The sequence below is a fragment of the Bos grunniens genome, chromosome 11, assembly GCF_055505025.1.
Source record: "Bos grunniens cultivar Pamir isolate PY7600 chromosome 11, Bosgru_T2T1.0, whole genome shotgun sequence".
Taxonomy (NCBI): Eukaryota; Metazoa; Chordata; class Mammalia; order Artiodactyla; family Bovidae; genus Bos; species Bos grunniens.
The window spans coordinates 459,685-484,392 of NC_141175.1; the positions used below are offsets into that span (position 1 = coordinate 459,685).

General features: G+C 60.3%; 1 protein-coding gene across 1 annotated transcript in view; it reads right to left on the reverse strand.

Annotated features, from left to right (window-relative positions):
* LOC147362176 (uncharacterized) overlaps positions 1–24,708 on the reverse strand; it is a 91,183-nt gene that overhangs the window by 3,803 nt on the left and 62,672 nt on the right. The window contains exons 3-4 of the mRNA XM_086323905.1: positions 12,516–13,460; positions 7,909–8,853 (exon numbers count right to left, since the gene is read on the reverse strand). Coding sequence (XP_086180031.1) covers positions 7,909–8,853; positions 12,516–13,460 — 1,890 coding nt within the window. The remainder of the gene's footprint in view (positions 1–7,908; positions 8,854–12,515; positions 13,461–24,708) is intronic.

The window sequence follows — 24,708 nt, forward strand, 5'->3', positions numbered from 1 at the left end:
TGGCTGAGGCGGCCGAGGGCGTGCCCACTCCCACTCCCGCCATCCAACCACCCACACTTTTCTCGGGGAATTCCCCTTGACGAGGCCCCACACGCACTTCCGACCTGACCCCCTGGACCAAAGGGCTCAGGATGCAAATGATTCGGGGGCATTGGGCCTTCCAGCCTTGCCCGCTAGAGATTCACTGCGGGGCTTCCAAGTTCAGCACACAAATGCCGGCTGCACAGGATTTCCGTGGGCTCACCATTCACATCCTAACACACGTGTGGAAACATATGTCTGCCCACCGAACCTCTCCCCTTTAGGGGTCTCCCGACCCCAGACCCCTGCCTGAGGACAACCCCTCCCCGGACAACAATAAACCCTTGCCTCAACTTTGCGCTCCAGCGAGGTCCTCCCCAATTTCTATGCGTTCTCACTGGACACTCTTCTAGCGTTCAGGGTCCTAGCACCAAAAGATGCCAGCAGAGTGCCACATATGCTTTTCTCCCTTCAGGGCCGTTGCTCAAGACCCAAAGCGAGCTCATTTAGAAAGGCATAGGCTTCCTGCAACTTTGGATTCATTTCTGCAGCTCCTTTTCTCTCTCCGCTGCCCTTTGTTCTTCCTTTTCCTTCTTCCTTTATCATTTACTTTTTTTTTTTTTTTTTTCCTGCTTGGTGTTTTAGGGTTTTTTGAGTTTTTTTTTTTTTTTTCCATTTATTTTTAAACTTTTTTTTTTAAATTTTGTGTTCATTTTGTTATTTTTTTGTTGCTTTTATTCTCTTTCTCTCTTTTATATACACTAGTTGACTCATACAGTCGTCTTTCGAATTCCGGGGCTCAAAATGCGGTATAACTCAAGGTATAAAAAAGGTTTCCCTCCTGGAGGAGGATGACTGTTGCTTTCCTTCTCGGTGTGTGACGTGTGTTTGTTTGCTCTCCCGTCCTGGACATTATGCTTGCCTTCCAGGACTATGGGGGTTTGACCGTCCACAGGTTTACCATAGCTGGAGTGTTGATTCCGTTGGTCCTTACTAGGAAAGAAGGGCCCTGACCCCGTTTACTTCCTTAGCCTATTGCACCCCTCCCACCTCCCGCTCCCCCCATCCCATCCTAGGAGCCTACCGCTTTGTGCTTTATGATCCAAGTGCTCACACCCTTGCTGTCCTCTTACCTCCTTCCCATGGCACAGAGAAACGAGATCAGCCAGGATTTTTCTCTCTTTTGCACGGATTTCGCCCAGCATAAGGCCACCTTCCCATTCCCTGTGTCACGCCACCCCCATCGACATTCTCCTCCTCCTCCTCCTCCTCCTCCTCCTTCTTCAGAGGGTGTGGATGGGGCAAGCAGTAAGTCCATTTGAGACGATGGGGCGGAGGAAGATGCGTGCTGATGATGAGGGCGGACTGTGGGTGGCTCCGCTTCCTCGTGCAGGGCACGCTTGCTCGTGTTCTCGGGGGAAGATACTGCTCATCATTCTTTGTCCTCTCTACGTGCGGAGGGCATGGTGCGGCGTAGGTAGCCATGCGGGGGAAACAAGCCATCGGAACGTTCTCTGTTCCTTGCCACGCCGACTAGCGCAGTCAGGAGCCAGAGTTGGCCCTCGAGGTCGGAGATGTTCCATCGCAAATTCCCGGTCTGCCGTTTGATGGAGGGTTTGGGGTTTGAAGCCATCAGCCAAGCCAAAGAAAGAAAAACGCGAGAGGTGGTCGCTAAGGGGCCTCAGGTGCCCCTCCAGCGGGTCACGGGCCCATGAGGCAGTCGAGAAAGCAGCTAGGGGAGGACAGCTTCCCCACCGCCCCAGGCACTTTGGAGGCCGGCCGCATCTCCTCGCGTCCAGAGGCGTTTGCCCGGGGCCCAGCTGGATGAGACTGCCAGACAGGACGGGCAGAGTCGGAAGTCCAGTTGTCTTGCTATCACAATCTAGGGTAGGCTCGGGTCTTTCCTCAGTGCGGGGAGGACCTTTGCTTTCAGAAATGAACGTGGCGCGACATATCTCCACTCAGGCACCGGTGCGATGCTGGTGGAGAAGTTTCTTTGGGACTGGTTGGGTTGCCTTTCTCCCCTTGGCCTTCGTGTTGGTGCTGGTGGTGCTGGTGGTGCTGGTGGCGGTGCTCATGGCCTTGTGGATCGCTTCTCCTGTTTGGCACTTGGAGCTTCTCCAGCGTACTCCTTGCACCGGACATGGAGCCCCAGGGATCTTTGCGGACGAGCGTCGTGCCGGGGACGCGCGCATCCCCGCCTCATTCCTGCCGGACCCTCCGCCAAGTAGCACGAGGCCTCCCAAGGACAGACACCCATAAAGGCTGCTTGCCCGTCTTCTCCCCGGACGCCTCTCGACGTCTGGGGCATTTTCGAGAGCCTGACCGGCCGGAAGGAGACGGTTCATGGACCTGCACCCGCTCTTCCCTGCCCCCCGAAGGGCTCCCGAGATCTTCTCCTTGCTCGGCTGGCTGTGAGCGCTCTGTGAGGCGTCTCCAGGCCGCGTCACTCACCCGAGGCCAGCGGTGCGGCCAGGGAACGGAGACGGGGAACGAAAGGCAAACCCACACCCAAAGTCCCATCCCGAGAGGACTCTCCCACCCTCGCAGAAGTGGGAGGCCCTCGGACCGTGCCCAGGCCCGCTCATGCACCCCATCACCCCATCCTCTCCAGCGACTTCCCAGCAGAGCCAGCCCTCGAGAGCTCAGCCGCTCAGGCACGAGCCCGTCCCAAGTGAACACCGAGACCCCGGGCACACTCCAGGCCCCGCTTTTCCCCAGGAGGCTGCATCACGCACACGGCCGAGAGGAACCCGCTCCTCGTCGGAACTCTTGGTGCGTCACACAGGGCGTGCCGCACACAGCGTGTGCCTGGGCGTCTGCACGCATGTGCGTCAGAGCCGACCTACCGCCACAGCCCCAGAGACGGCCGCGGCTTCTTGTTCTTCCCCTTGGTGGCTCTGGCCCTCCCGCTGGCACAAGGGCCGTTGCCGACGTTCTTCGGCCCCGGAGGCGGGGCGTCCGTGCTGGGACGGTCGAGCCGCTCGTGCTCCTGTTGGGGCGGCGTGCGGTTTCTCCCTCCTCCGTGTTTGGACTGGTGAATCACGACTGCGCCGGCAGGCAGGGCAGACTGGACCTTCCGCAGCTCCAAGGCCGGCTTCGGTCGGCTGTGTTCTTGCAGGCGTCTCCACTGCTCGAAGCTCATCCCTTCGACCGCTGTGTCCCCCGGGGACTCCTCCGACCCAGGAGCTCTGCCGCTGGCGTCTCCTGCAGGCTGCCCGGGGTCTGTGGGGTCAGCCCCGACGGGGGCCGCTGCCCCTCCCCCAGCGCCCCCTTCCCACGCACCCTCCCGGGCGTAGAACAGGACGTAGGCGCTCTGGCTCAGGGCAGCGGTCTCGTCACAGGCGGTCACCTTGGCATCGTCCATCTTATACCATTGGCCGTTGCCCGCTCGGACGTAACAGAAGTAGTGTCCTCGCTCACAGCTCCACCCGGAGTGCACCAGCACGGCATAGAGCACGTAGCCCAGTGGCCCTGCCTTCCGCTCGGACGTGTAGGGCTGCAGGTCCAAGCACTGGGGATAGCGCACCTCCTGAGCCCTTTTGGCCCCGCTCACCGGTGTGAACCGCTTCAGCACCAGCACCAGGACCTGGGAGGTGCTGTGCAAAGCCAACCTCTTGGTGGCAGGCACCTTCCGGAGACAGACGCCACAGTCATAGGCATTGTCCGCGTCCAGCTTCTCGGGCTTCACCAGCTCTCTCAGAGCTTGCTCCACACTCTGAGCCGCCGTGATATCCAGGCTGATGTCCAGATAAGGGTCGAACGTGTCCGAGACACCGAGGCAGCGGAGACACTGGATCTGAGACCTCCAGGTCCCGCCGAAGATCTGACGGATGACGGTGGTGTCCTCGGAGGCGTGGCCCGACGGCTGGGATGCACTCAAGCACCCTTGCTGCATGGCATTCAGAGTGAACATCAGAAACTCGTGGGCATCTTCCTGCTGGTGTCTGTGGAAGCCCGCCAGCAGGTCCTTGCGGGGCCGGATCACCTCTCCCGCGTGAAGGAGGGCTCGGGTCACGTGAGCTCGCATGGCACAGAGCGTGCAGGCGCTGCGGGCCGGACAGAGGGTGGCGTGCTGCTGGGACACCATCCAGCTGGCCAGGGGCGGCGTGTGGCTCAGACACTGCAGCGCCGCATTCACGTAGCAGGTGTTCCCCAGGTTCTGAAGCCCAGCCCCCACCCCCCACGGCCCCTTCCAACTCAGGGCGCCTTTCTGGCCAGGCGTCAGCCCTGCTGACCCAGGAGCCAAGTCACCCCGCTGGGGACGCCCAAGCGCCGGCGACGGCCCCTCAGGGACAGAGGGTCCCCGAAGGGCATCCGCACCAGCGGCGCTGGGCCCACAACCTTGCCCTCCGGGGAAGACGTCGAAGGGAGACGGACACACACCTCCCCCGTGCTCAGAAGCAGCCCCCGGGGCTCTGCACACAAGGCCCACGAGGGTTTCCATCTCCTACCTGCAGCTGCACGCCGACGCCTCCTTCCCTCAGACGGTCCGGCTCCAGAAAAGGGCCTGGGCCCCGCCCCCTCGGGCCTTTGGGGGCTTCCCCACAGCCCCACCCCCGCACGTGCAGGCTCCTCATTGGCTGAGGCGGCCGAGGGCGTGCCCACTCCCACTCCCGCCATCCAACCACCCACACTTTCCTCGGGGAATTCCCCTTGACGAGGCCCCACACGCACTTCCGACCTGACCCCCTGGACCAAAGGGCTCAGGATGCAAATGATTCGGGGGCATTGGGCCTTCCAGCCTTGCCCGCTAGAGATTCACTGCGGGGCTTCCGAGTTCAGCACACAAATGCCGGCTGCACAGGACTTCCGTGGGCTCACCATTCACATCCTAACACACGTGTGGAAACATATGTCTGCCCACCGAACCTCTCCCCTTTAGGGGTCTCCCGACCCCAGACCCCTGCCTGAGGACAACCCCTCCCCGGACAACAATAAACCCTTGCCTCAACTTTGCGCTCCAGCGAGGTCCTCCCCAATTTCTATGCGTTCTCACTGGACACTCTTCTAGCGTTCAGGGTCCTAGCACCAAAAGATGCCAGCAGAGTGCCACATATGCTTTTCTCCCTTCAGGGCCGTTGCTCAAGACCCAAAGCGAGCTCATTTAGAAAGGCATAGGCTTCCTGCAACTTTGGATTCATTTCTGCAGCTCCTTTTCTCTCTCCGCTGCCCTTTGTTCTTCCTTTTCCTTCTTCCTTTATCATTTACTTTTTTTTTTTTTTTCCTGCTTGGTGTTTTAGGGTTTTTTGAGTTTTTTTTTTTTTTCCATTTATTTTTAAACTTTTTTTTTTTAATTTTGTGTTCATTTTGTTATTTTTTTGTTGCTTTTATTCTCTTTCTCTCTTTTATATACACTAGTTGACTCATACAGTCGTCTTTCGAATTCCGGGGCTCGAAATGCGGTATAACTCAAGGTATAAAAAAGGTTTCCCTCCTGGAGGAGGATGACTGTTGCTTTCCTTCTCGGTGTGTGACGTGTGTTTGTTTGCTCTCCCGTCCTGGACATTATGCTTGCCTTCCAGGACTATGGGGGTTTGACCGTCCACAGGTTTACCATAGCTGGAGTGTTGATTCCGTTGGTCCTTACTAGGAAAGAAGGGCCCTGACCCCGTTTACTTCCTTAGCCTATTGCACCCCTCCCACCTCCCGCTCCCCCCATCCCATCCTAGGAGCCTACCGCTTTGTGCTTTATGATCCAAGTGCTCACACCCTTGCTGTCCTCTTACCTCCTTCCCATGGCACAGAGAAACGAGATCAGCCAGGATTTTTCTCTCTTTTGCACGGATTTCGCCCAGCATAAGGCCACCTTCCCATTCCCTGTGTCACGCCACCCCCATCGACATTCTCCTCCTCCTCCTCCTCCTCCTCCTCCTCCTCCTTCTTCAGAGGGTGTGGATGGGGCAAGCAGTAAGTCCATTTGAGACGATGGGGCGGAGGAAGATGCGTGCTGATGATGAGGGCGGACTGTGGGTGGCTCCGCTTCCTCGTGCAGGGCACGCTTGCTCGTGTTCTCGGGGGAAGATACTGCTCATCATTCTTTGTCCTCTCTACGTGCGGAGGGCATGGTGCGGCGTAGGTAGCCATGCGGGGGAAACAAGCCATCGGAACGTTCTCTGTTCCTTGCCACGCCGACTAGCGCAGTCAGGAGCCAGAGTTGGCCCTCGAGGTCGGAGATGTTCCATCGCAAATTCCCGGTCTGCCGTTTGATGGAGGGTTTGGGGTTTGAAGCCATCAGCCAAGCCAAAGAAAGAAAAACGCGAGAGGTGGTCGCTAAGGGGCCTCAGGTGCCCCTCCAGCGGGTCACGGGCCCATGAGGCAGTCGAGAAAGCAGCTAGGGGAGGACAGCTTCCCCACCGCCCCAGGCACTTTGGAGGCCGGCCGCATCTCCTCGCGTCCAGAGGCGTTTGCCCGGGGCCCAGCTGGATGAGACTGCCAGACAGGACGGGCAGAGTCGGAAGTCCAGTTGTCTTGCTATCACAATCTAGGGTAGGCTCGGGTCTTTCCTCAGTGCGGGGAGGACCTTTGCTTTCAGAAATGAACGTGGCGCGACATATCTCCACTCAGGCACCGGTGCGATGCTGGTGGAGAAGTTTCTTTGGGACTGGTTGGGTTGCCTTTCTCCCCTTGGCCTTCGTGTTGGTGCTGGTGGTGCTGGTGGTGCTGGTGGCGGTGCTCATGGCCTTGTGGATCGCTTCTCCTGTTTGGCACTTGGAGCTTCTCCAGCGTACTCCTTGCACCGGACATGGAGCCCCAGGGATCTTTGCGGACGAGCGTCGTGCCGGGGACGCGCGCATCCCCGCCTCATTCCTGCCGGACCCTCCGCCAAGTAGCACGAGGCCTCCCAAGGACAGACACCCATAAAGGCTGCTTGCCCGTCTTCTCCCCGGACGCCTCTCGACGTCTGGGGCATTTTCGAGAGCCTGACCGGCCGGAAGGAGACGGTTCATGGACCTGCACCCGCTCTTCCCTGCCCCCCGAAGGGCTCCCGAGATCTTCTCCTTGCTCGGCTGGCTGTGAGCGCTCTGTGAGGCGTCTCCAGGCCGCGTCACTCACCCGAGGCCAGCGGTGCGGCCAGGGAACGGAGACGGGGAACGAAAGGCAAACCCACACCCAAAGTCCCATCCCGAGAGGACTCTCCCACCCTCGCAGAAGTGGGAGGCCCTCGGACCGTGCCCAGGCCCGCTCATGCACCCCATCACCCCATCCTCTCCAGCGACTTCCCAGCAGAGCCAGCCCTCGAGAGCTCAGCCGCTCAGGCACGAGCCCGTCCCAAGTGAACACCGAGACCCCGGGCACACTCCAGGCCCCGCTTTTCCCCAGGAGGCTGCATCACGCACACGGCCGAGAGGAACCCGCTCCTCGTCGGAACTCTTGGTGCGTCACACAGGGCGTGCCGCACACAGCGTGTGCCTGGGCGCCTGCACGCATGTGCGTCAGAGCCGACCTACCGCCACAGCCCCAGAGACGGCCGCGGCTTCTTGTTCTTCCCCTTGGTGGCTCTGGCCCTCCCGCTGGCACAAGGGCCGTTGCCGACGTTCTTCGGCCCCGGAGGCGGGGTGTCCGTGCTGGGACGGTCGAGCCGCTCGTGCTCCTGTTGGGGCGGCGTGCGGTTTCTCCCTCCTCCGTGTTTGGACTGGTGAATCACGACTGCGCCGGCAGGCAGGGCAGACTGGACCTTCCGCAGCTCCAAGGCCGGCTTCGGTCGGCTGTGTTCTTGCAGGCGTCTCCACTGCTCGAAGCTCATCCCTTCGACCGCTGTGTCCCCCGGGGACTCCTCCGACCCAGGAGCTCTGCCGCTGGCGTCTCCTGCAGGCTGCCCGGGGTCTGTGGGGTCAGCCCCGACGGGGGCCGCTGCCCCTCCCCCAGCGCCCCCTTCCCACGCACCCTCCCGGGCGTAGAACAGGACGTAGGCGCTCTGGCTCAGGGCAGCGGTCTCGTCACAGGCGGTCACCTTGGCATCGTCCATCTTATACCATTGGCCGTTGCCCGCTCGGACGTAACAGAAGTAGTGTCCTCGCTCACAGCTCCACCCGGAGTGCACCAGCACGGCATAGAGCACGTAGCCCAGTGGCCCTGCCTTCCGCTCGGACGTGTAGGGCTGCAGGTCCAAGCACTGGGGATAGCGCACCTCCTGAGCCCTTTTGGCCCCGCTCACCGGTGTGAACCGCTTCAGCACCAGCACCAGGACCTGGGAGGTGCTGTGCAAAGCCAACCTCTTGGTGGCAGGCACCTTCCGGAGACAGACGCCACAGTCATAGGCATTGTCCGCGTCCAGCTTCTCGGGCTTCACCAGCTCTCTCAGAGCTTGCTCCACACTCTGAGCCGCCGTGATATCCAGGCTGATGTCCAGATAAGGGTCGAACGTGTCCGAGACACCGAGGCAGCGGAGACACTGGATCTGAGACCTCCAGGTCCCGCCGAAGATCTGACGGATGACGGTGGTGTCCTCGGAGGCGTGGCCCGACGGCTGGGATGCACTCAAGCACCCTTGCTGCATGGCATTCAGAGTGAACATCAGAAACTCGTGGGCATCTTCCTGCTGGTGTCTGTGGAAGCCCGCCAGCAGGTCCTTGCGGGGCCGGATCACCTCTCCCGCGTGAAGGAGGGCTCGGGTCACGTGAGCTCGCATGGCACAGAGCGTGCAGGCGCTGCGGGCCGGACAGAGGGTGGCGTGCTGCTGGGACACCATCCAGCTGGCCAGGGGCGGCGTGTGGCTCAGACACTGCAGCGCCGCATTCACGTAGCAGGTGTTCCCCAGGTTCTGAAGCCCAGCCCCCACCCCCCACGGCCCCTTCCAACTCAGGGCGCCTTTCTGGCCAGGCGTCAGCCCTGCTGACCCAGGAGCCAAGTCACCCCGCTGGGGACGCCCAAGCGCCGGCGACGGCCCCTCAGGGACAGAGGGTCCCCGAAGGGCATCCGCACCAGCGGCGCTGGGCCCACAACCTTGCCCTCCGGGGAAGACGTCGAAGGGAGAGGGACACACACCTCCCCCGTGCTCAGAAGCAGCCCCCGGGGCTCTGCACACAAGGCCCACGAGGGTTTCCATCTCCTACCTGCAGCTGCACGCCGACGTCTCCTTCCCTCAGACGGTCCGGCTCCAGAAAAGGGCCTGGGCCCCGCCCCCTCGGGCCTTTGGGGGCTTCCCCACAGCCCCACCCCCGCACGTGCAGGCTCCTCATTGGCTGAGGCGGCCGAGGGCGTGCCCACTCCCACTCCCGCCATCCAACCACCCACACTTTCCTCGGGGAATTCCCCTTGACGAGGCCCCACACGCACTTCCGACCTGACCCCCTGGACCAAAGGGCTCAGGATGCAAATGATTCGGGGGCATTGGGCCTTCCAGCCTTGCCCGCTAGAGATTCACTGCGGGGCTTCCGAGTTCAGCACACAAATGCCGGCTGCACAGGACTTCCGTGGGCTCACCATTCACATCCTAACACACGTGTGGAAACATATGTCTGCCCACCGAACCTCTCCCCTTTAGGGGTCTCCCGACCCCAGACCCCTGCCTGAGGACAACCCCTCCCCGGACAATAATAAACCCTTGCCTCATCTTTGCGCTCCAGCGAGGTCCTCCCCAATTTCTATGCGTTCTCACTGGACACTCTTCTAGCGTTCAGGGTCCTAGCACCAAAAGATGCCAGCAGAGTGCCACATATGCTTTTCTCCCTTCAGGGCCGTTGCTCAAGACCCAAAGCGAGCTCATTTAGAAAGGCATAGGCTTCCTGCAACTTTGGATTCATTTCTGCAGCTCCTTTTCTCTCTCCGCTGCCCTTTGTTCTTCCTTTTCCTTCTTCCTTTATCATTTACTTTTTTTTTTTTTTCCTGCTTGGTGTTTTAGGGTTTTTTGAGTTTTTTTTTTTTTTTTTCCATTTATTTTTAAAGTTTTTTTTTTTAATTTTGTGTTCATTTTGTTATTTTTTTGTTGCTTTTATTCTCTTTCTCTCTTTTATATACACTAGTTGACTCATACAGTCGTCTTTCGAATTCCGGGGCTCAAAATGCGGTATAACTCAAGGTATAAAAAAGGTTTCCCTCCTGGAGGAGGATGACTGTTGCTTTCCTTCTCGGTGTGTGACGTGTGTTTGTTTGCTCTCCCGTCCTGGACATTATGCTTGCCTTCCAGGACTATGGGGGTTTGACCGTCCACAGGTTTACCATAGCTGGAGTGTTGATTCCGTTGGTCCTTACTAGGAAAGAAGGGCCCTGACCCCGTTTACTTCCTTAGCCTATTGCACCCCTCCCACCTCCCGCTCCCCCCATCCCATCCTAGGAGCCTACCGCTTTGTGCTTTATGATCCAAGTGCTCACACCCTTGCTGTCCTCTTACCTCCTTCCCATGGCACAGAGAAACGAGATCAGCCAGGATTTTTCTCTCTTTTGCACGGATTTCGCCCAGCATAAGGCCACCTTCCCATTCCCTGTGTCACGTCACCCCCATCGACATTCTCCTCCTCCTCCTCCTCCTCCTCCTCCTCCTCCTCCTTCTTCAGAGGGTGTGGATGGGGCAAGCAGTAAGTCCATTTGAGACGATGGGGCGGAGGAAGATGCGTGCTGATGATGAGGGCGGACTGTGGGTGGCTCCGCTTCCTCGTGCAGGGCACGCTTGCTCGTGTTCTCGGGGGAAGATACTGCTCATCATTCTTTGTCCTCTCTACGTGCGGAGGGCATGGTGCGGCGTAGGTAGCCATGCGGGGGAAACAAGCCATCGGAACGTTCTCTGTTCCTTGCCACGCCGACTAGCGCAGTCAGGAGCCAGAGTTGGCCCTCGAGGTCGGAGATGTTCCATCGCAAATTCCCGGTCTGCCGTTTGATGGAGGGTTTGGGGTTTGAAGCCATCAGCCAAGCCAAAGAAAGAAAAACGCGAGAGGTGGTCGCTAAGGGGCCTCAGGTGCCCCTCCAGCGGGTCACGGGCCCATGAGGCAGTCGAGAAAGCAGCTAGGGGAGGACAGCTTCCCCACCGCCCCAGGCACTTTGGAGGCCGGCCGCATCTCCTCGCGTCCAGAGGCGTTTGCCCGGGGCCCAGCTGGATGAGACTGCCAGACAGGACGGGCAGAGTCGGAAGTCCAGTTGTCTTGCTATCACAATCTAGGGTAGGCTCGGGTCTTTCCTCAGTGCGGGGAGGACCTTTGCTTTCAGAAATGAACGTGGCGCGACATATCTCCACTCAGGCACCGGTGCGATGCTGGTGGAGAAGTTTCTTTGGGACTGGTTGGGTTGCCTTTCTCCCCTTGGCCTTCGTGTTGGTGCTGGTGGTGCTGGTGGTGCTGGTGGCGGTGCTCATGGCCTTGTGGATCGCTTCTCCTGTTTGGCACTTGGAGCTTCTCCAGCGTACTCCTTGCACCGGACATGGAGCCCCAGGGATCTTTGCGGACGAGCGTCGTGCCGGGGACGCGCGCATCCCCGCCTCATTCCTGCCGGACCCTCCGCCAAGTAGCACGAGGCCTCCCAAGGACAGACACCCATAAAGGCTGCTTGCCCGTCTTCTCCCCGGACGCCTCTCGACGTCTGGGGCATTTTCGAGAGCCTGACCGGCCGGAAGGAGACGGTTCATGGACCTGCACCCGCTCTTCCCTGCCCCCCGAAGGGCTCCCGAGATCTTCTCCTTGCTCGGCTGGCTGTGAGCGCTCTGTGAGGCGTCTCCAGGCCGCGTCACTCACCCGAGGCCAGCGGTGCGGCCAGGGAACGGAGACGGGGAACGAAAGGCAAACCCACACCCAAAGTCCCATCCCGAGAGGACTCTCCCACCCTCGCAGAAGTGGGAGGCCCTCGGACCGTGCCCAGGCCCGCTCATGCACCCCATCACCCCATCCTCTCCAGCGACTTCCCAGCAGAGCCAGCCCTCGAGAGCTCAGCCGCTCAGGCACGAGCCCGTCCCAAGTGAACACCGAGACCCCGGGCACACTCCAGGCCCCGCTTTTCCCCAGGAGGCTGCATCACGCACACGGCCGAGAGGAACCCGCTCCTCGTCGGAACTCTTGGTGCGTCACACAGGGCGTGCCGCACACAGCGTGTGCCTGGGCGCCTGCACGCATGTGCGTCAGAGCCGACCTACCGCCACAGCCCCAGAGACGGCCGCGGCTTCTTGTTCTTCCCCTTGGTGGCTCTGGCCCTCCCGCTGGCACAAGGGCCGTTGCCGACGTTCTTCGGCCCCGGAGGCGGGGTGTCCGTGCTGGGACGGTCGAGCGGCTCGTGCTCCTGTTGGGGCGGCGTGCGGTTTCTCCCTCCTCCGTGTTTGGACTGGTGAATCACGACTGCGCCGGCAGGCAGGGCAGACTGGACCTTCCGCAGCTCCAAGGCCGGCTTCGGTCGGCTGTGTTCTTGCAGGCGTCTCCACTGCTCGAAGCTCATCCCTTCGACCGCTGTGTCCCCCGGGGACTCCTCCGACCCAGGAGCTCTGCCGCTGGCGTCTCCTGCAGGCTGCCCGGGGTCTGTGGGGTCAGCCCCGACGGGGGCCGCTGCCCCTCCCCCAGCGCCCCCTTCCCACGCACCCTCCCGGGCGTAGAACAGGACGTAGGCGCTCTGGCTCAGGGCAGCGGTCTCGTCACAGGCGGTCACCTTGGCATCGTCCATCTTATACCATTGGCCGTTGCCCGCTCGGACGTAACAGAAGTAGTGTCCTCGCTCACAGCTCCACCCGGAGTGCACCAGCACGGCATAGAGCACGTAGCCCAGTGGCCCTGCCTTCCGCTCGGACGTGTAGGGCTGCAGGTCCAAGCACTGGGGATAGCGCACCTCCTGAGCCCTTTTGGCCCCGCTCACCGGTGTGAACCGCTTCAGCACCAGCACCAGGACCTGGGAGGTGCTGTGCAAAGCCAACCTCTTGGTGGCAGGCACCTTCCGGAGACAGACGCCACAGTCATAGGCATTGTCCGCGTCCAGCTTCTCGGGCTTCACCAGCTCTCTCAGAGCTTGCTCCACACTCTGAGCCGCCGTGATATCCAGGCTGATGTCCAGATAAGGGTCGAACGTGTCCGAGACACCGAGGCAGCGGAGACACTGGATCTGAGACCTCCAGGTCCCGCCGAAGATCTGACGGATGACGGTGGTGTCCTCGGAGGCGTGGCCCGACGGCTGGGATGCACTCAAGCACCCTTGCTGCATGGCATTCAGAGTGAACATCAGAAACTCGTGGGCATCTTCCTGCTGGTGTCTGTGGAAGCCCGCCAGCAGGTCCTTGCGGGGCCGGATCACCTCTCCCGCGTGAAGGAGGGCTCGGGTCACGTGAGCTCGCATGGCACAGAGCGTGCAGGCGCTGCGGGCCGGACAGAGGGTGGCGTGCTGCTGGGACACCATCCAGCTGGCCAGGGGCGGCGTGTGGCTCAGACACTGCAGCGCCGCATTCACGTAGCAGGTGTTCCCCAGGTTCTGAAGCCCAGCCCCCACCCCCCACGGCCCCTTCCAACTCAGGGCGCCTTTCTGGCCAGGCGTCAGCCCTGCTGACCCAGGAGCCAAGTCACCCCGCTGGGGACGCCCAAGCGCCGGCGACGGCCCCTCAGGGACAGAGGGTCCCCGAAGGGCATCCGCACCAGCGGCGCTGGGCCCACAACCTTGCCCTCCGGGGAAGACGTCGAAGGGAGACGGACACACACCTCCCCCGTGCTCAGAAGCAGCCCCCGGGGCTCTGCACACAAGGCCCACGAGGGTTTCCATCTCCTACCTGCAGCTGCACGCCGACGTCTCCTTCCCTCAGACGGTCCGGCTCCAGAAAAGGGCCTGGGCCCCGCCCCCTCGGGCCTTTGGGGGCTTCCCCACAGCCCCACCCCCGCACGTGCAGGCTCCTCATTGGCTGAGGCGGCCGAGGGCGTGCCCACTCCCACTCCCGCCATCCAACCACCCACACTTTCCTCGGGGAATTCCCCTTGACGAGGCCCCACACGCACTTCCGACCTGACCCCCTGGACCAAAGGGCTCAGGATGCAAATGATTCGGGGGCATTGGGCCTTCCAGCCTTGCCCGCTAGAGATTCACTGCGGGGCTTCCGAGTTCAGCACACAAATGCCGGCTGCACAGGACTTCCGTGGGCTCACCATTCACATCCTAACACACGTGTGGAAACATATGTCTGCCCACCGAACCTCTCCCCTTTAGGGGTCTCCCGACCCCAGACCCCTGCCTGAGGACAACCCCTCCCCGGACAACAATAAACCCTTGCCTCATCTTTGCGCTCCAGCGAGGTCCTCCCCAATTTCTATGCGTTCTCACTGGACACTCTTCTAGCGTTCAGGGTCCTAGCACCAAAAGATGCCAGCAGAGTGCCACATATGCTTTTCTCCCTTCAGGGCCGTTGCTCAAGACCCAAAGCGAGCTCATTTAGAAAGGCATAGGCTTCCTGCAACTTTGGATTCATTTCTGCAGCTCCTTTTCTCTCTCCGCTGCCCTTTGTTCTTCCTTTTCCTTCTTCCTTTATCATTTACTTTTTTTTTTTTTTCCTGCTTGGTGTTTTAGGGTTTTTTGAGTTTTTTTTTTTTTTTTTCCATTTATTTTTAAAGTTTTTTTTTTTAATTTTGTGTTCATTTTGTTATTTTTTTGTTGCTTTTATTCTCTTTCTCTCTTTTATATACACTAGTTGACTCATACAGTCGTCTTTCGAATTCCGGGGCTCAAAATGCGGTATAACTCAAGGTATAAAAAAGGTTTCCCTCCTGGAGGAGGATGACTGTTGCTTTCCTTCTCGGTGTGTGACGTGTGTTTGTTTGCTCTCCCGTCCTGGACATTATGCTTGCCTTCCAGGACTATGGGGGTTTGACCGTCCACAGGTTTACCATAGCTGGAGTGTTGATTCCGTTGGTCCTTACTAGGAAAGAAGGGCCCTGACCCCGTTTACTTCCTTAGCCTATTGCACCCCTCCCACCTCCCGCTCCCCCCATCCCATCCTAGGAGCCTACCGCTTTGTGCTTTATGATCCAAGTGCTCACACCCTTGCTGTCCTCTTACCTCCTTCCCATGGCACAGAGAAACGAGATCAGCCAGGATTTTTCTCTCTTTTGCACGGATTTTGCCCAGCATAAGGCCACCTTCCCATTCCCTGTGTCACGTCACCCCCATCGACATTCTCCTCCTCCTCCTCCTCCTCCTCCTCCTCCTCCTTCTTCAGAGGGTGTGGATGGGGCAAGCAGTAAGTCCATTTGAGACGATGGGGCGGAGGAAGATGCGTGCTGATGATGAGGGCGGACTGTGGGTGGCTCCGCTTCCTCGTGCAGGGCACGCTTGCTCGTGTTCTCGGGGGAAGATACTGCTCATCATTCTTTGTCCTCTCTACGTGCGGAGGGCATGGTGCGGCGTAGGTAGCCATGCGGGGGAAACAAGCCATCGGAACGTTCTCTGTTCCTTGCCACGCCGACTAGCGCAGTCAGGAGCCAGAGTTGGCCCTCGAGGTCGGAGATGTTCCATCGCAAATTCCCGGTCTGCCGTTTGATGGAGGGTTTGGGGTTTGAAGCCATCAGCCAAGCCAAAGAAAGAAAAACGCGAGAGGTGGTCGCTAAGGGGCCTCAGGTGCCCCTCCAGCGGGTCACGGGCCCATGAGGCAGTCGAGAAAGCAGCTAGGGGAGGACAGCTTCCCCACCGCCCCAGGCACTTTGGAGGCCGGCCGCATCTCCTCGCGTCCAGAGGCGTTTGCCCGGGGCCCAGCTGGATGAGACTGCCAGACAGGACGGGCAGAGTCGGAAGTCCAGTTGTCTTGCTATCACAATCTAGGGTAGGCTCGGGTCTTTCCTCAGTGCGGGGAGGACCTTTGCTTTCAGAAATGAACGTGGCGCGACATATCTCCACTCAGGCACCGGTGCGATGCTGGTGGAGAAGTTTCTTTGGGACTGGTTGGGTTGCCTTTCTCCCCTTGGCCTTCGTGTTGGTGCTGGTGGTGCTGGTGGTGCTGGTGGCGGTGCTCATGGCCTTGTGGATCGCTTCTCCTGTTTGGCACTTGGAGCTTCTCCAGCGTACTCCTTGCACCGGACATGGAGCCCCAGGGATCTTTGCGGACGAGCGTCGTGCCGGGGACGCGCGCATCCCCGCCTCATTCCTGCCGGACCCTCCGCCAAGTAGCACGAGGCCTCCCAAGGACAGACACCCATAAAGGCTGCTTGCCCGTCTTCTCCCCGGACGCCTCTCGACGTCTGGGGCATTTTCGAGAGCCTGACCGGCCGGAAGGAGACGGTTCATGGACCTGCACCCGCTCTTCCCTGCCCCCCGAAGGGCTCCCGAGATCTTCTCCTTGCTCGGCTGGCTGTGAGCGCTCTGTGAGGCGTCTCCAGGCCGCGTCACTCACCCGAGGCCAGCGGTGCGGCCAGGGAACGGAGACGGGGAACGAAAGGCAAACCCACACCCAAAGTCCCATCCCGAGAGGACTCTCCCACCCTCGCAGAAGTGGGAGGCCCTCGGACCGTGCCCAGGCCCGCTCATGCACCCCATCACCCCATCCTCTCCAGCGACTTCCCAGCAGAGCCAGCCCTCGAGAGCTCAGCCGCTCAGGCACGAGCCCGTCCCAAGTGAACACCGAGACCCCGGGCACACTCCAGGCCCCGCTTTTCCCCAGGAGGCTGCATCACGCACACGGCCGAGAGGAACCCGCTCCTCGTCGGAACTCTTGGTGCGTCACACAGGGCGTGCCGCACACAGCGTGTGCCTGGGCGCCTGCACGCATGTGCGTCAGAGCCGACCTACCGCCACAGCCCCAGAGACGGCCGCGGCTTCTTGTTCTTCCCCTTGGTGGCTCTGGCCCTCCCGCTGGCACAAGGGCCGTTGCCGACGTTCTTCGGCCCCGGAGGCGGGGCGTCCGTGCTGGGACGGTCGAGCCGCTCGTGCTCCTGTTGGGGCGGCGTGCGGTTTCTCCCTCCTCCGTGTTTGGACTGGTGAATCACGACTGCGCCGGCAGGCAGGGCAGACTGGACCTTCCGCAGCTCCAAGGCCGGCTTCGGTCGGCTGTGTTCTTGCAGGCGTCTCCACTGCTCGAAGCTCATCCCTTCGACCGCTGTGTCCCCCGGGGACTCCTCCGACCCAGGAGCTCTGCCGCTGGCGTCTCCTGCAGGCTGCCCGGGGTCTGTGGGGTCAGCCCCGACGGGGGCCGCTGCCCCTCCCCCAGCGCCCCCTTCCCACGCACCCTCCCGGGCGTAGAACAGGACGTAGGCGCTCTGGCTCAGGGCAGCGGTCTCGTCACAGGCGGTCACCTTGGCATCGTCCATCTTATACCATTGGCCGTTGCCCGCTCGGACGTAACAGAAGTAGTGTCCTCGCTCACAGCTCCACCCGGAGTGCACCAGCACGGCATAGAGCACGTAGCCCAGTGGCCCTGCCTTCCGCTCGGACGTGTAGGGCTGCAGGTCCAAGCACTGGGGATAGCGCACCTCCTGAGCCCTTTTGGCCCCGCTCACCGGTGTGAACCGCTTCAGCACCAGCACCAGGACCTGGGAGGTGCTGTGCAAAGCCAACCTCTTGGTGGCAGGCACCTTCCGGAGACAGACGCCACAGTCATAGGCATTGTCCGCGTCCAGCTTCTCGGGCTTCACCAGCTCTCTCAGAGCTTGCTCCACACTCTGAGCCGCCGTGATATCCAGGCTGATGTCCAGATAAGGGTCGAACGTGTCCGAGACACCGAGGCAGCGGAGACACTGGATCTGAGACCTCCAGGTCCCGCCGAAGATCTGACGGATGACGGTGGTGTCCTCGGAGGCGTGGCCCGACGGCTGGGATGCACTCAAGCACCCTTGCTGCATGGCATTCAGAGTGAACATCAGAAACTCGTGGGCATCTTCCTGCTGGTGTCTGTGGAAGCCCGCCAGCAGGTCCTTGCGGGGCCGGATCACCTCTCCCGCGTGAAGGAGGGCTCGGGTCACGTGAGCTCGCATGGCACAGAGCGTGCAGGCGCTGCGGGCCGGACAGAGGGTGGCGTGCTGCTGGGACACCATCCAGCTGGCCAGGGGCGGCGTGTGGCTCAGACACTGCAGCGCCGCATTCACGTAGCAGGTGTTCCCCAGGTTCTGAAGCCCAGCCCCCACCCCCCACGGCCCCTTCCAACTCAGGGCGCCTTTCTGGCCAGGCGTCAGCCCTGCTGACCCAGGAGCCAAGTCACCCCGCTGGGGACGCCCAAGCGCCGGCGACGGCCCCTCAGGGACAGAGGGTCCCCGAAGGGCATCCGCACCAGCGGCGCTGGGCCCACAACCTTGCCCTCCGGGGAAGACGTCGAAGGGAGACGGACACACACCTCCCCCGTGCTCAGAAGCAGCCCCCGGGGCTCTGCACACAAGGCCCACGAGGGTTTCCATCTCCTACCTGCAGCTGCACGCCGACGCCTCCTTCCCTCAGACGGTCCGGCTCCAGAAAAGGGCCTGGGCCCCGCCCCCTCGGGCCTTTGGGGGCTTCCCCACAGCCCCACCCCCGCACGTGCAGGCTCCTCATTGGCTGAGGCGGCCGAGGGCGTGCCCACTCCCACTCCCGCCATCCAACCACCCACACTTTCCTCGGGGAATTCCCCTTGACGAGGCCCCACACGCACTTCCGACCTGACCCCCTGGACCAAAGGGCTCAGGATGCAAATGATTCGGGGGCATTGGGCCTTCCAGCCTTGCCCGCTAGAGATTCACTGCGGGGCTTCCGAGTTCAGCACACAAATGCCGGCTGCACAGGACTTCCGTGGGCTCACCATTCACATCCTAACACACGTGTGGAAACATATGTCTGCCCACCGAACCTCTCCCCTTTAGGGGTCTCCCGACCCCAGACCCCTGCCTGAGGACAACCCCTCCCCGGACAACAATAAACCCTTGCCTCATCTTTGCGCTCCAGCGAGGTCCTCCCCAATTTCTATGCGTTCTCACTGGACACTCTTCTAGCGTTCAGGGTCCTAGCACCAAAAGATGCCAGCAGAGTGCCACATATGCTTTTCTCCCTTCAGGGCCGTTGCTCAAGACCCAAAGCGAGCTCATTTAGAAAGGCATAGGCTTCCTGCAACTTTGGATTCATTTCTGCAGCTCCTTTTCTCTCTCCGCTGCCCTTTGTTCTTCCTTTTCCTTCTTCCTTTATCATTTACTTTTTTTTTTTTTTTTTCCTGCTTGGTGTTTTAGGGTTTTTTGAGTTTTTTTTTTTTTTTTCCATTTATTTTTAAACTTTTTTTTTTAAATTTTGTGTTCATTTTGTTATTTTTTTGTTGCTTTTATTCTCTTTCTCTCTTTTATATACACTAGTTGACTCATACAGTCGTCTTTCGAATTCCGGGGCTCAAAATGCGGTATAACTCAAGGTATAAAAAAGGTTTCCCTCCTGGAGGAGGATGACTGTTGCTTTCCTTCTCGGTGTGTGACATGTGTTTGTTTGCTCTCCCGTCCTGGACATTATGCTTGCCTTCCAGGACTATGGGGGTTTGACCGTCCACAGGTTTACCATAGCTGGAGTGTTGATTCCGTTGGTCCTTACTAGGAAAGAAGGGCCCTGACCCCGTTTACTTCCTTAGCCTATTGCACCCCTCCCACCTCCCGCTCCCCCCATCCCATCCTAGGAGCCTACCGCTTTGTGCTTTATGATCCAAGTGCTCACACCCTTGCTGTCCTCTTACCTCCTTCCCATGGCACAGAGAAACGAGATCAGCCAGGATTTTTCTCTCTTTTGCACGGATTTCGCCCAGCATAAGGCCACCTTCCCATTCCCTGTGTCACGCCACCCCCATCGACATTCTCCTCCTCCTCCTCCTCCTCCTCCTCCTCCTCCTTCTTCAGAGGGTGTGGATGGGGCAAGCAGTAAGTCCATTTGAGACGATGGGGCGGAGGAAGATGCGTGCTGATGATGAGGGCGGACTGTGGGTGGCTCCGCTTCCTCGTGCAGGGCACGCTTGCTCGTGTTCTCGGGGGAAGATACTGCTCATCATTCTTTGTCCTCTCTACGTGCGGAGGGCATGGTGCGGCGTAGGTAGCCATGCGGGGGAAACAAGCCATCGGAACGTTCTCTGTTCCTTGCCACGCCGACTAGCGCAGTCAGGAGCCAGAGTTGGCCCTCGAGGTCGGAGATGTTCCATCGCAAATTCCCGGTCTGCCGTTTGATGGAGGGTTTGGGGTTTGAAGCCATCAGCCAAGCCAAAGAAAGAAAAACGCGAGAGGTGGTCGCTAAGGGGCCTCAGGTGCCCCTCCAGCGGGTCACGGGCCCATGAGGCAGTCGAGAAAGCAGCTAGGGGAGGACAGCTTCCCCACCGCCCCAGGCACTTTGGAGGCCGGCCGCATCTCCTCGCGTCCAGAGGCGTTTGCCCGGGGCCCAGCTGGATGAGACTGCCAGACAGGACGGGCAGAGTCGGAAGTCCAGTTGTCTTGCTATCACAATCTAGGGTAGGCTCGGGTCTTTCCTCAGTGCGGGGAGGACCTTTGCTTTCAGAAATGAACGTGGCGCGACATATCTCCACTCAGGCACCGGTGCGATGCTGGTGGAGAAGTTTCTTTGGGACTGGTTGGGTTGCCTTTCTCCCCTTGGCCTTCGTGTTGGTGCTGGTGGTGCTGGTGGTGCTGGTGGCGGTGCTCATGGCCTTGTGGATCGCTTCTCCTGTTTGGCACTTGGAGCTTCTCCAGCGTACTCCTTGCACCGGACATGGAGCCCCAGGGATCTTTGCGGACGAGCGTCGTGCCGGGGACGCGCGCATCCCCGCCTCATTCCTGCCGGACCCTCCGCCAAGTAGCACGAGGCCTCCCAAGGACAGACACCCATAAAGGCTGCTTGCCCGTCTTCTCCCCGGACGCCTCTCGACGTCTGGGGCATTTTCGAGAGCCTGACCGGCCGGAAGGAGACGGTTCATGGACCTGCACCCGCTCTTCCCTGCCCCCCGAAGGGCTCCCGAGATCTTCTCCTTGCTCGGCTGGCTGTGAGCGCTCTGTGAGGCGTCTCCAGGCCGCGTCACTCACCCGAGGCCAGCGGTGCGGCCAGGGAACGGAGACGGGGAACGAAAGGCAAACCCACACCCAAAGTCCCATCCCGAGAGGACTCTCCCACCCTCGCAGAAGTGGGAGGCCCTCGGACCGTGCCCAGGCCCGCTCATGCACCCCATCACCCCATCCTCTCCAGCGACTTCCCAGCAGAGCCAGCCCTCGAGAGCTCAGCCGCTCAGGCACGAGCCCGTCCCAAGTGAACACCGAGACCCCGGGCACACTCCAGGCCCCGCTTTTCCCCAGGAGGCTGCATCACGCACACGGCCGAGAGGAACCCGCTCCTCGTCGGAACTCTTGGTGCGTCACACAGGGCGTGCCGCACACAGCGTGTGCCTGGGCGCCTGCACGCATGTGCGTCAGAGCCGACCTACCGCCACAGCCCCAGAGACGGCCGCGGCTTCTTGTTCTTCCCCTTGGTGGCTCTGGCCCTCCCGCTGGCACAAGGGCCGTTGCCGACGTTCTTCGGCCCCGGAGGCGGGGTGTCCGTGCTGGGACGGTCGAGCGGCTCGTGCTCCTGTTGGGGCGGCGTGCGGTTTCTCCCTCCTCCGTGTTTGGACTGGTGAATCACGACTGCGCCGGCAGGCAGGGCAGACTGGACCTTCCGCAGCTCCAAGGCCGGCTTCGGTCGGCTGTGTTCTTGCAGGCGTCTCCACTGCTCGAAGCTCATCCCTTCGACCGCTGTGTCCCCCGGGGACTCCTCCGACCCAGGAGCTCTGCCGCTGGCGTCTCCTGCAGGCTGCCCGGGGTCTGTGGGGTCAGCCCCGACGGGGGCCGCTGCCCCTCCCCCAGCGCCCCCTTCCCACGCACCCTCCCGGGCGTAGAACAGGACGTAGGCGCTCTGGCTCAGGGCAGCGGTCTCGTCACAGGCGGTCACCTTGGCATCGTCCATCTTATACCATTGGCCGTTGCCCGCTCGGACGTAACAGAAGTAGTGTCCTCGCTCACAGCTCCACCCGGAGTGCACCAGCACGGCATAGAGCACGTAGCCCAGTGGCCCTGCCTTCCGCTCGGACGTGTAGGGCTGCAGGTCCAAGCACTGGGGATAGCGCACCTCCTGAGCCCTTTTGGCCCCGCTCACCGGTGTGAACCGCTTCAGCACCAGCACCAGGACCTGGGAGGTGCTGTGCAAAGCCAACCTCTTGGTGGCAGGCACCTTCCGGAGACAGACGCCACAGTCATAGGCATTGTCCGCGTCCAGCTTCTCGGGCTTCACCAGCTCTCTCAGAGCTTGCTCCACACTCTGAGCCGCCGTGATATCCAGGCTGATGTCCAGATAAGGGTCGAACGTGTCCGAGACACCGAGGCAGCGGAGACACTGGATCTGAGACCTCCAGGTCCCGCCGAAGATCTGACGGATGACGGTGGTGTCCTCGGAGGCGTGGCCCGACGGCTGGGATGCACTCAAGCACCCTTGCTGCATGGCATTCAGAGTGAACATCAGAAACTCGTGGGCATCTTCCTGCTGGTGTCTGTGGAAGCCCGCCAGCAGGTCCTTGCGGGGCCGGATCACCTCTCCCGCGTGAAGGAGGGCTCGGGTCACGTGAGCTCGCATGGCACAGAGCGTGCAGGCGCTGCGGGCCGGACAGAGGGTGGCGTGCTGCTGGGACACCATCCAGCTGGCCAGGGGCGGCGTGTGGCTCAGACACTGCAGCGCCACATTCACGTAGCAGGTGTTCCCCAGGTTCTGAAGCCCAGCCCCCACCCCCCACGGCCCCTTCCAACTCAGGGCGCCTTTCTGGCCAGGCGTCAGCCCTGCTGACCCAGGAGCCAAGTCACCCCGCTGGGGACGCCCAAGCGCCGGCGACGGCCCCTCAGGGACAGAGGGTCCCCGAAGGGCATCCGCACCAGCGGCGCTGGGCCCACAACCTTGCCCTCCGGGGAAGACGTCGAAGGGAGACGGACACACACCTCCCCCGTGCTCAGAAGCAGCCCCCGGGGCTCTGCACACAAGGCCCACGAGGGTTTCCATCTCCTACCTGCAGCTGCACGCCGACGCCTCCTTCCCTCAGACGGTCCGGCTCCAGAAAAGGGCCTGGGCCCCGCCCCCTCGGGCCTTTGGGGGCTTCTCCACAGCCCCACCCCCGCACGTGCAGGCTCCTCATTGGCTGAGGCGGCCGAGGGCGTGCCCACTCCCACTCCCGCCATCCAACCACCCACACTTTTCTCGGGGAATTCCCCTTGACGAGGCCCCACACGCACTTCCGACCTGACCCCCTGGACCAAAGGGCTCAGGATGCAAATGATTCGGGGGCATTGGGCCTTCCAGCCTTGCCCGCTAGAGATTCACTGTGGGGCTTCCGAGTTCAGCACACAAATGCCGGCTGCACAGGACTTCCGTGGGCTCACCATTCACATCCTAACACACGTGTGGAAACATATGTCTGCCCACCGAACCTCTCCCCTTTAGGGGTCTCCCGACCCCAGACCCCTGCCTGAGGACAACCCCTCCCCGGACAACAATAAACCCTTGCCTCATCTTTGCGCTCCAGCGAGGTCCTCCCCAATTTCTATGCGTTCTCACTGGACACTCTTCTAGCGTTCAGGGTCCTAGCACCAAAAGATGCCAGCAGAGTGCCACATATGCTTTTCTCCCTTCAGGGCCGTTGCTCAAGACCCAAAGCGAGCTCATTTAGAAAGGCATAGGCTTCCTGCAACTTTGGATTCATTTCTGCAGCTCCTTTTCTCTCTCCGCTGCCCTTTGTTCTTCCTTTTCCTTCTTCCTTTATCATTTACTTTTTTTTTTTTTTCCCTGCTTGGTGTTTTAGGGTTTTTTGAGTTTTTTTTTTTTTTTTCCATTTATTTTTAAACTTTTTTTTTTAAATTTTGTGTTCATTTTGTTATTTTTTTGTTGCTTTTATTCTCTTTCTCTCTTTTATATACACTAGTTGACTCATACAGTCGTCTTTCGAATTCCGGGGCTCAAAATGCGGTATAACTCAAGGTATAAAAAAGGTTTCCCTCCTGGAGGAGGATGACTGTTGCTTTCCTTCTCGGTGTGTGACGTGTGTTTGTTTGCTCTCCCGTCCTGGACATTATGCTTGCCTTCCAGGACTATGGGGGTTTGACCGTCCACAGGTTTACCATAGCTGGAGTGTTGATTCCGTTGGTCCTTCCTAGGAAAGAAGGGCCCTGACCCCGTTTACTTCCTTAGCCTATTGCACCCCTCCCACCTCCCGCTCCCCCCATCCCATCCTAGGAGCCTACCGCTTTGTGCTTTATGATCCAAGTGCTCACACCCTTGCTGTCCTCTTACCTCCTTCCCATGGCACAGAGAAACGAGATCAGCCAGGATTTTTCTCTCTTTTGCACGGATTTCGCCCAGCATAAGGCCACCTTCCCATTCCCTGTGTCACGCCACCCCCATCGACATTCTCCTCCTCCTCCTCCTCCTCCTCCTCCTCCTCCTTCTTCAGAGGGTGTGGATGGGGCAAGCAGTAAGTCCATTTGAGACGATGGGGCGGAGGAAGATGCGTGCTGATGATGAGGGCGGACTGTGGGTGGCTCCGCTTCCTCGTGCAGGGCACGCTTGCTCGTGTTCTCGGGGGAAGATACTGCTCATCATTCTTTGTCCTCTCTACGTGCGGAGGGCATGGTGCGGCGTAGGTAGCCATGCGGGGGAAACAAGCCATCGGAACGTTCTCTGTTCCTTGCCACGCCGACTAGCGCAGTCAGGAGCCAGAGTTGGCCCTCGAGGTCGGAGATGTTCCATCGCAAATTCCCGGTCTGCCGTTTGATGGAGGGTTTGGGGTTTGAAGCCATCAGCCAAGCCAAAGAAAGAAAAACGCGAGAG